Source organism: Ambystoma mexicanum, chromosome 8 (genome assembly GCF_040938575.1).
Source record: "Ambystoma mexicanum isolate Mex_15411 chromosome 8, UKY_AmexF1_1, whole genome shotgun sequence".
In the NCBI taxonomy this organism is placed as follows: domain Eukaryota; kingdom Metazoa; phylum Chordata; class Amphibia; order Caudata; family Ambystomatidae; genus Ambystoma; species Ambystoma mexicanum.
This window is the reverse complement of record NC_090929.1, coordinates 42,808,808-42,820,712: the sequence shown is the minus strand read 5'-3', so window position 1 is coordinate 42,820,712 and position 11,905 is coordinate 42,808,808. Positions and strand designations below refer to the sequence as shown.

The window sequence follows — 11,905 nt, the reverse complement described above, 5'->3', positions numbered from 1 at the left end:
TTTAAAGAATATACATAGATGAGACCATTAGATGTGTGTAAGGTGGTTTAATCTAAGCACAGCCGACACGTGTTTCGACCACTGGGTTGTCCTCAAGGCTGTTGTTAATACAGTAATAACAATTCAAACACCATTAACACAAGACAATATTTTTTGTGTGTAAGATCATTTGCAGATGTTGGTGTGAAAATGAATTGTCAAACATCAAGACACAAGTGATACAACAAATGTAGTGTATTAGAAAGAAACATAATATGCAAATAATAAACAAAATTAAATATTGTCAAAAAGGGTGTGCATACCCCAATTTAGGTACGGACATTCATGGAGGGCGAAAGCAGGAGTAGGGGAATAAGACGTGAAATTCTTTTAGCACATGGAGAAAGCTCAGCTATACAACATACTTGATTTTTCACTATGCTAGAAAGGATTAGTTCCAGCTATTAGTGTTGTAGCCTTCATTGGCTCCAGTCTGGGTGAGAATATATACTTTTGATGCACAGATACCATTGCTGTAAAGCATTATTGAGACCCATTACCTCGCAACTGAGTACCTCGTGTGATTATTGATAGTCATGCAGAGTGAAAGGTATGGGTAACTCACCTGTCTAGTAAGTCTGGTCAAGATCCTTGCAGAATAAATGTGAGAGAGCACTAAGTATACGTGGTCAGTAATGAAAGTTGCAAATTGGTGAATCATAGAGAGGTAGATGCAGAGGAAATAGGGTGTATAGTTCTTACCCTAGTATATTAAAGTTTCTTGAATGAGATTGGTAAATACTGCAATGCAAAGTTGATTCCTCTGTCTGTAACCACTCTGGTATGTCATATAAGTTCTTGGCTTGAATACCTACAAAACAGGTCAGTGTCACTGAATAGACTGCCTAGTGGCAAAAAGAAAAGTGCACAAGCAGAAAACAGGAGAACAAAATGGTGGAGTGTTACGGCACTGATAGCAATAGAAATGTCCTTGCTCTCACCTTAGTGACGTTATTGGTGGGGCACAGTGGCCTGGCTGTATCATCAGTTCTTCATTAATTTAATGGTATCAATACCTGAAAAGTTGATATGGCATGTGTTAATTAGCTTGCAGTAAAAATGGAGGGCTATCTTTATTAGACTAACTAATAAGAGTGGCTGATAACCTTAAAACAATAAAGGGAGATTCTTACCTTAGAATTTAAGTGAACGGGATAAATCCCAAGCGGGTGCCTGCAACGAGTGTTCGCACTCGCTAGGGCAATCCGTGTTTACATTACGCACCCGCTTCTGATGTCACGCGTATGCACGTGACGTCACGCGCATGCGCATTGACGATAGGTGACGTCATGCGCATGCGCAATGGGGAGAAGTTGGCGCTGCATTTGGAATGATGAATAATTTCAGATACGTTGATATTTGGTAAATGGAGAGATTTAAAAATAATAATAACGGCATTTAGATGGTCAATGTCCAAAAGTAGAAGAACCTCTGGGGGAATAGTCCTACATATGGGATATTAATGCCATGATCTGGTAATCACAGATAAGAGTGTAAGTAGCAATGCACGGAATGGGAGATAAATCACAAGACGATCCTGGCCTTTATGAGAGTAAATGGGATGCTGGTCTGAAAGGTAAATGGAGGAAAGTCAATAGAAAATGGTGCCCAGCCATAGGTGATCGGTCAAAATAAGAAGTTTAGATTCACTGAGACATGGAGGATAAACTAAACACGAATTGATAATTCAAAGAATTAAAAGATTGGTGCCCAGATATCGTGATGATTTGGAGAAATGTTAGTAAAATCATGTTGATGCTGCAATGAGTCTCAATAAGGTAGATGGCCAAATAAACTGCCTATTTAAATACTATCAAGTCGTACATAATTAATTAACAGAATGAATCAAATTTACAGGAAAACATACATTTCATTGTCCGTGTTCAGACCTTGTTGGATACATCGTAAATTACATATTGTCTTGGCCTCCAGTTGTCTCAACTTGAGATCGCCTACTCTTTTGCCAATAGATGCCTTCTTGAGGCCAATGAATCTAATGTCGTCAACATTGTCCATCTGATGAAATTCCTGCCAATGAGTGGCTCATGGCAGTAAATGATCCTGTTATTTTAGACTACTGAGGTGTTCACATATGCGGATATCTAGCTGCCTAATCGTACTACCCACTTACACCTTCCGGCAGACACACTCAATGGCATAGACCACATACTTGGTCCTGCAATTGATGAAATCTGTGATCTTGGTCTTGATGCCAAGTTTGGTTGTAAATTCTGTTGAGTCCGGATATGCGTGCTTACAAACAGTACAGGTGCCACATTTATGGAAACCTTTGGTTGCTTTTAGCCATTCCGAACCTTTGGACTTGGAGTTAGCTCTGTAAGAAGGACATAGTCTGTTTTTTAAAGTTTGTGCTCTAATGTACCTCCCCTCTCGAGCTCTTCGCTCTTCTAGCTCCAACTCACTCACGGTCAGTCGTATTTCAAAGAAACGAGCTGGGGGTAGATCTCTGTCTTCGGCTGGGGCCTCCCTCTGGAACAGCCTCCCTGCCACTCTAAAACTTGAGGAGAACCATCTCTGGTTCCGGAAGCACCTCAAGACCTTCCTCTTTTCTTCTGCCTTCGCTCCCCCTCTTCCCTGCTGATCTGTTCTCTCTTGGCAACGTGCACCTGGTCACCCTCTGTCCCTCAGGCCCAGGTACCTGCTCACCCTGCCACCCTCCTGCACTGCCTCCGGCTCACCCCTTGCACTAGGGTCTGTATCTGTGCCCATACAGGCCCCCCCTTTTCTTCCTGCACTTATCAGGCCTGCCCTGTCTGCTGCTTTACACCTAGCACTTGCAAATTGCTGGCTGCATTACCATTGTTTGTTGCCTTTATTATTTATTTATTGTTATTTATCTGTTTCTCCTCTGCTTCACACTTTCCACTTCTCCCCCCTTCCATGCACTTTTCCCCTCGCCCTGTCCCATGCACTTGCGCGTTCTCAATTTTACTGGGCCTAGTAAGATTGCTGCTTTGTTCTCCCCTGTTCCCCTCCCTTGCCTTGTCGCGCTCTGAAACACTTGTGTACGAGCGCGATAGAAATAAAATATCAATCAATCAATGTATAAAAAGGAGGGTTTCTCGCTCAGAAAAGGTGCGATATCACTGCCCAATTTCAGTAGGCCCCAATGTCTTCTACCAATGTTGTATGCCTTGTGTGCATCGGTGGAATATCGTGTGATGATATCTATATGATTCCTTGGTAAGCAAGCTGCTTTGCTGGCTTTGTCAATTTTAAGCATGTCACCTCTCAACTTGTTGTCTATTCTGGTGCGTGCTTTGGCTATAACATCATCTGGCCGGGATATTCATAACAGTGGTTTTGGGTTGGCAACTGGCAGCATGCAAGGTACTGCTCACCTCTGTAGGTTTACGGAAAGTTTTAGTCTCTATTTTCCCTTGCGAGATATAAATGGTTAAATCCAAAAAGGTGATGGATGTGTTGTCACATTCACCAGTCAGATTGATTCCAAACGTGTTGTCGTTAAGGTATTTCTCAAAAGATCCAAAATCATCAGCAGATCCATTCCAGGTTATCAGCACATCATCAATACAGCGTTTCCACAATATGATGTTCTTGAATTGTGGATTATTGTTGAAGATGTGCTAGTCCTCGAAATGAGACTAGCAAGGGAGGCTGCGTACTTAGCCCCAGGGCCTGTCCAGCTACATAGATAAAATACTTAAGGATATCGCACCTTTTCTGAGCGAGAAACCCTCAGTTGTATACACTAGAGCACAAACTTTAAAAAACAGACTATGTCCTTCTTACAAAGCTAACTCCAAGTCCAAAGGTTCGGAATGGCTAAAAGCAACCAAAGGTTTCCATAAATGCGGCACCTGTACTGTTTGTAAGCACGCCTATCTGGACTCAACAGAATTTACAACCAAACTTGGCATCAAGACCAAGATCAGAGATTTCATCAATTGCAGGACGAGGTATGTGGTCTATGCCATTGAGTGTGTCTGCCGGAAGGTATATGTGGGAAGCACGATTAGGCAGCTACGTATCCGCATACGTGAACACCTCAGTAGTCTAAAAAAACAGGATCATTTACAGCCATGAGCCACTCATTGGCAGGAATGTCATCAGATGGACACTGTTGACGACATTAGATTCATTGGCCTCAAGAAGGCATCTATGGGCAAAAGAGGAGGTGATCTCAAGCTCAAGCTGAGACAACTGGAGGCCAAGACAATATGTCATTTACGATGTATCCAACAAGGTCTGAACACGGACAATGAAATGTATGTTTTCCTGTAAATTTGATTCATTCTGTTAATTAATTATGTACGATTTGATAGTATTTAAACAGGCAGTCTATTTGGCCAACTACCTTATTGAGACTCATTGCAGCATCAACATGATTTTACTAACATTTCTCCAAATCGTCACAATATTTGTGCACCAATCTTTTAATTCTTTGAATTATCAATTCATCTTTAGTTTATCCTCCATGTCTCACTGAATCCCCACTTGTTATTTTGACCGATCGCCTATGGCTGGGCACCATATTCTATTGACTTTCCTACATTTACCTTTCAGACCAGCATCCCATTTACTCTCAAAGAGGACAGGATCATCTTGCGATGTGTCTCCCGTTATGTGCATTGCTACTTACACTCTTATCTGTGATTACCAGATCATGGCATTAATATCCCATATGTAGGACTATTCCCCCAGAGGTTCCTCTACTTTTGGACATTGACCATCTTAATGCCGTTATTATTATTTTTAAATCACTCCATTTACCAAATGTTAACGTATCTGAAATTATTCATCATTCCAAATGCAGCGCCAACTTCTCCCCATTGTAATGTAAACATGGATTGCCCTAGCGAGTGCGAACACTCGTTGCAGGCACCCGCTTGGGATTTATCCCGTTCACTTAAATTCTAAGGTAAGAATCTCCCTTTATTGTTTTAAGGTTATCAGCCACTCTTATTAGTTAGTCTAATAAAGATAGCCCTCCATTTTTACTGCAAGCTAATTAGCACATGCCATATCAACTTTTCAGGTATTGATACCATTAAATTAATGAAGAACTGATGATACAGCCAGGCCACTGTATCCCACAATAACGTCACTAAGGTGAGAGCAAGTGCATTTCTATTGCTATCAGTGCCTTAACACTCCACCATTTTGTTCTCCTGTTTTCTGCTTGTGCACTTTTCTTTTTGCCACTAGGCAGTCTATTCAGTGACACTGACCTGTTTTGTAGGTATTCAAGCCAAGAACTTATATGACATACCACAGTGGTTACAGACAGAGGAATCAACTTTGCATTGCAGTATTTACCAATCTCATTCAAGAAACTTTAATATACTAGGGTAAGAACTATACACCCTATTTCCTCTGCACCTACCTCTCTATGATTCACCAATTTGCAACTTTCATTACTGACCACGTATACTTAGTGCTCTCTCACATTTATTCTGCAGGATCTTGCCCAGACTTACTAGACAGGTGAGTTACCCATACCTTTCACTCTGCATGACTATCAATAATCACACGAGGTACTCAGTTGTGAGGTAATGGGTCTCAATAATGCTTTACAGCAATGGTATCTGTGCACCAAAAGTATATATTCTCACCCAGACTGGAGCCAATGAAGGCTACAACACTAATAGCTGGAACTAATCCTTTCTAGCATAGTGAAAAATGAAGTATGTTTTATAGCTGAGCTTTCTCCATGTGCTAAAAGAATTTCACGTCTTATTCCCCTACTCCTGCTTTCGCCCACCATGATTGTCCGTGCCTAAATCGGGGTATGCACACCCTTTTTGACAATATTTAATTTTGTTTATTATTTGCATATTATGTTTCTTTCTAATACACTACATTTGTTGTATCACTTGTGTCTTGATGTTTGACAATTCATTTTCACACCATGATCTTACACACAAAAAATATTTTTGTGTGTAAGATCATGCAAATGATCTTACACACAAAAAATATTGTCTCGTTTTGTGTTAATGGTGTTTGAAATGTTATTACTGTATTAACAACAGCCTTGAAGACGACCCAGTGGTCGAAACACGTGTCGGCTGTGCTTAGATTAAACCACCTTACAAACATCTAATGGTCACATCTATGTATATTCTTTAATGGTGTTATGGATTCTGAATAGGAAATTGAGTATTGATTACTATAACACAGGTCTATTTGTGCATTTTAAGTACAATTCACAAACTCTATAATTACACAGACACATTCAATCAGACGCGGGCTAAAAATCGAACAGCAAAAAAAAAGGTTTTGGACAGTGGCGAACCTGAATGTGTTAGCTCACGTCACAAAACATGCTGAGGCTAGGACCACCCGAAAGGCCACTACTAGAGCAGGATTTTTAAGTTTAGAGGGCCACAGACAGGATAAAAGGACCCAATTGACTTTGACTAATTGTCTAATTCAGAATTCTGATTCACATACTCCCCACAGTCTGCAAATGCACTTACAAGTCCACACATTTTCAGACAGTGTCTCCTTTGGCTTTCATCGGGGCATTCAGCAACACAGAGCAAGATTCTGGCAACACCAGCACAGATGGCAACACCAGCACAGATGGCAGCAGCAGCACAGATGGCAACACCAGCACAGATGGCAGCAGCAGCACAGATGGCAGCAGCAGCAGCACAGATGGCAAACACCAGCACAGATGGCAGCAGCAGCACAGATGGCAATACCAGCACAGATGGCGACACGAGCACAGATGGCAGCAGCAGCACAGATGGCAACACGAGCACAGATGGCAGCAGCAGCACAGATGGCAACACGAGCACAGATGGCGACACGAGCACAGATGGCAGCAGCAGCACAGATGGCAACACCAGCACAGATGGCAGCAGCAGCACAGATGGCAGCAGCAGCACAGATGGCAGGAGCAGCACAGATGGCGACACGAGCACAGATGGCAGCAGCAGCACAGATGGCAACACCAGCCCAGATGGCAGCAGCAGCACAGATGGCAACACGAGCACAGATGGCAGCAGCAGTACAGATGGCAGCAGCAGCACAATATGGAAGCATGTGCTGCTGTAGAAGGCGCTCCAAAACCTAAGAATCAGCTGCTCAAAAACCTGGCACAAAAGGGATAATGGCTTTATCTTACATGTTTGACAGGATCTGGGCACTGCCCGGTCTGCCTGCTTTGGTCTCACTTACCCATAATAGTTACTTACCCTGTGATCCTACGGCCTCCAAACAGAGGCGTAGCCAGTTTTGTCTACCAAGTGGGGCCTGAAGCTAATGTGGTTGGGTCCACCGCAGTGACATTAACATCTGCTGAGTGGGCATTTACAGATTTTGGGTGGGCCTCTGCTTCCAACCAGCCAGTTCTCTAGCACTCCCGCTCTCGGAAGGGACAACGTTGATCCGATATGACTGCACACCTGAAACCATAAACATGTCAGGAAACAAAACAATGACCTGAGACCGGAAAATGGGCACTCTGGCATTTACTATTGAACTTCAGAAACAAGGACCCTCCAACCGGGCAATCACAACTTATTCCGCAGCAGCCAGAAAATCTCTCGGAGATCCATTACAACGAACCGCCAGGACAGACACGGTCAGCTCAACGGGTCCTGGAATAAGGGCCTCATACCACTATGCTCATTCTCTCCTTTACACCAACAGACAATAGAGCGCTGCGTTACCCCTTGACCAATGCGGCCTAGCTGCACTCATACCTGCACTACTCGGTGAACACCTCAACTGTCTTTTAGAACGCAGTTATACCCCACGAAAAACAACTGGCCTAGCTGCACCCATAATCTCATACACAGTCCCCACGGCCGCCAGAATGTAGACTCAGAGGCCTCCTACTCCGCTGCACTCATTCCACTGACCTCTCACAACCTCCCACCGCGCCTAGCATTAGAATACAGCCACTCCCTGCGCAAATCGCACTGGCTGCACACATACTTAGTGCACCCAAGCACTATATCCTACCCTACTCTCTCCACTGACCTGGGCTGCAGTCTCCAAGGGTGTTCAACCAACAGCGCTTTGAGATTATACCAATGGTATATAAGGCGCTATACAAATGCACAATAACAATAATGTGTCAGACTGGACATCCACAATTGCTGCGCCAAGACGGCTCTCCCCTGAGCAGGTATCAGTCCCAAGCAGAGGTGCAGGAGACCTTTAGGAAAGCTAGCTTTGTCGCAAGTCATTTCAGCATACATTTGTTGAGAATAAGGGCGCCTACGACTGCACTCTTCGCGCGCCTGCTAGATCCACAGTAAATGAAGATAACAAAATGGGAATTTAATTGTTCTAAGCCGTAAATTCATCCCGACTCTTTCCAAGATTTTAACTGACTTTAATTCTGCTGTTGCCGCGTTGCTGGAGACAGCTGTGGAAGGGAGACTGTGGTTTGTGGGATCGGCCACTCTTTCATGTCCAGGGATGAAAGAAGAGCACGCCCTACAAAAACAAAGCCCTAGATCTCCATCCACAACACAATTCTATTCTATACATTTTGTATATAGCGCCACCATGCCCGCAGGCCTCAGGGTTCTCACAAGACATACAAAGACACAAAGAGAGGGAGAGGGCTCACAATTCGAGCTCTCGCTCCTGCTTTATCAAACAACAATGCTTTTAAACCTTTCTTGAATTGAGCACTTGAAGGGATCAATCTAAGTGGCAACGGACGGGTGTTCCATATGGTTGGAGCCCATGAATCAAAGCTGACCCCCCAAACCTCTTGAGAGAGTAGCGAGGCTGGGACAGGAGAAGCTGACCCCCCAAACCTCTTCAGAGAGTAGCGAGGCTGGGACAGGAGAAGCTGAACCCCCAAACCTCTTCAGAGAGTAGCGAGGCTGAGGCAGGAGAAGCTGACCCCCCCAAACCTCTTCAGAGAGTAGCGAGGCTTGGACAGGAGAAGCTGACCCCCCAAACCTCTTCAGAGAGTAGCGAGGCTTGGACAGGAGAAGCTGACCCACCAAACCTCTTCAGAGAGTAGCGAGGCTTGGACAGGAGAAGCTGACCCCCCAAACCTCTTCAGAGAGAAGCGAGGCTGGGACAGGAGAAGCTGACCCCCCCAAACCTCTTCAGAGAGTAGCGAGGCTGGGACAGGAGAAGCTGACCCCCCAAACCTCTTCAGAGAGTAGCGAGGCTTGGACAGGAGAAGCTGACCCCCCAAACCTCTTCAGAGAGTAGCGAGGCTTGGACAGGAGAAGCTGACCCCCCAAACCTCTTCGAGGCTTGAACAGGAGAAGCTGACCCCCCAAACCTCTTCAGAGAGTAGCGAGGCTGAGGCAGGAGAAGCTGACCCTTCCAAACCTCTTCAGAGAGTAGCGAGGCTTGGACAGGAGAAACTGACCCCCCAAACCTCTTCAGAGAGTAGCGAGGCTGGGACAGGAGAAGCTGACCCCCCAAACCTCTTCAGAGAGTAGCGAGGCTGGGACAGGAGAAGCTGACCCCACCAAACCCCTTCAGAGAGTAGCGAGGCTGGGACAGGAGAAGCTGACCCCACCAAACCTCTTGAGAGAGTAGCGAGGCTGGGACAGGAGAAGCTGACCCCACCAAACCTCTTCAGAGATTAGCGAGGCTGGGACTGGAGAAGCTGCCCTCTCCAAACCTCTCCAGAGAGTAGCGAGGCTTGGACAGGAGAAGCTAACCCCCCCCAACCTCTTTAGAGAGTAGCGAGGCTGGGACAGGAGAAGCTGACCCCCCCCAACCTCTTTAGAGAGTAGCGAGGCTGGGACAGGAGAAGCTGACCCCCCCCAACCTCTTTAGAGAGTAGCGAGGCTTGGACAGGAGAAGCTGACCCCCCCCAACCTCTTTAGAGAGTAGCGAGGCTGGGACAGGAGAAGCTGACTCCTCCAAACCGCTTCAGAGAGTAGCGAGGCTGGGACAGGAGAAGCTGACCCCCCCCAACCTCTTTAGAGAGTAGCGAGGCTGGGACAGGAGAAGCTGACTCCTCCAAACCGCTTCAGAGAGTAGCGAGGCTGGGACAGGAGCTTGTCCTTGTTTGAACGTAGGGAGCGCCTAATTGGCGCTCTCTTGGTTCATGAACTGAGATACAAAGGGGAATTACCAGCTACGCATTTGTATACCAGGCTAGAAGCTTTAAAGTGAATTCTCTGTTGAATGGGGAGCCAATGCAGTTTACGCCGGGCATCAGAAATATGTGCCTTTCTGTCCGTGCCACATACGGCACAGACTGCCCCATTCTCAATTACTTGTAACTTTTTTATATTGGCCTTGGAGGTTCCAACCAACAAACTGTTACAATAGTCTAATGTTGTAATCATCGTTGCAGCCGCAATTAACTCTCTGTTCTTTTCTGACAGATAAGGTTGAATCTGGAGGGCACTCTAATTGTGGTTAAGGTCTAACTGTGGGGCACTTTAGGTATGAGGTGGCAGGAACGAGAACAGAAAGGGTCCGATGTGGCAGTGATTAGCAATACCACGTGTCTGCCAATGGGTCTACAACTGGTGTTCATGACTGACTAAAACAAGGAGGCTCCTGGATCTTTTCGGCAAAACAGATCCCTTCTCCAGACATTGACCCAAAATTGGGGTGAGTGAGGCTTTCTACCAAGGGCTCATTGAAAAAAACATGTCCAACACTAGACATTGCGATGGCAACATTTTGCAACGGGCATTGTTTTTGTTCCATCCACCAACATCTGATCAACCAACAAGTCTCGGGATGTTACGGATATAAATTACACTATTATTATATTTGGAGCAACTCTATAGACATCAGGCTTTTTTTTTTATATAACAGCATGATATATTAAAATAAGCTACGAAGTGAATCACTTACAGAGCTGCAGGCAAGACTTCCCAGGATCACGCACTTTGCTTAAATGGTGAAACCGTGATTTGGACAAATTAAGCAACTGAACTCATTTCCCCAGGTTTAGCTGATATAGATTTGTATTATGGTTTTGTTTTGCATTTCATGTGCTTAGATAATACTTTATTTATAGCAATGTCTTGGAAGCGAACCACATTTCAAATACACTAGCCTTTCATAATAAACAGACTTTTCACTATATACATCGTCATACAAATATGTTGAACAACAGGAGTATGGCTTTAGTTTTATTCTCCCCATCCTGCATGCAAAGTCACAATAGCATTAAAGTGAGCCTAACAAATCCCCCTTGGGTTTTAAAGCCATAGTCATTATTTCATAAAGCCTGTAGCATGAAATAATGACTATGGCTTTAAAACCCACGGGGGATTTGTTAGGCTCACTGTAATGCTATAATTTATGCACCCTTCTCGCTTCTGATAACTCCACTCACCTTTCTTAAGGGACAAAAGTCACTGCTAATAGCCCCTCCCCATATCCCAGCAATGCCTAATGGTAGAGCCAGCCTTAGGGCAGGGCGGGCGGCTGTCTGGGGCGCCCTGCCATTAGACCACTGCCATGCCAGCACGTGGGAGTCTTTCACGGTCTCCCCCAAGCTGGTGTGGTGGGAGAAGGCCTGGGAGCAGAGCGCATTTAATAACAATAGGGCACCTGCTGTGCATATTGAAAAATGTGGTGCCCTCCCCCGCCCCCTGCCGCATGACACGGGGTGCGCGGGGGAGGGGAGCCACATTTTTTATTTGCTGCCCGGGGCGCTGCAGCTTTTAAGGACGGCCCTACCTAATGGCTTCCTTAGTAGAGCAACATGTCACGTCCTAAGGAGAGCCATGCCCTGAGCTCTGCGCGACATTGTCCTGGCAGAGGGGCATCTCTCCATTTTGACACCATCGTTGACAATCAAGGTGCAGAACGGGGAAGGTGTCCTGCTGCCAGGACGATGGGGGTGCTGAGCTCCGCACCCTCATTGTCCTGCCATCAGGAGAGGTGTCGTGCTCCCAAATGTCCCGGCCTGGCTAGTGAA

The 11,905-nt window shown here is 45.4% G+C and overlaps 1 protein-coding gene across 1 annotated transcript; it reads left to right on the top strand.

The window, feature by feature from the left end:
* The first annotated feature begins 6,588 nt into the window (after positions 1-6,588).
* On the top strand, positions 6,589-7,083 carry LOC138471424 (dentin sialophosphoprotein-like). Its single transcript, XM_069609060.1, has one exon. It carries the CDS (start codon positions 6,589-6,591, stop codon positions 7,081-7,083), a length of 495 nt encoding a protein of 164 aa, XP_069465161.1.
* Positions 7,084-11,905: the final 4,822 nt, after the last annotated feature.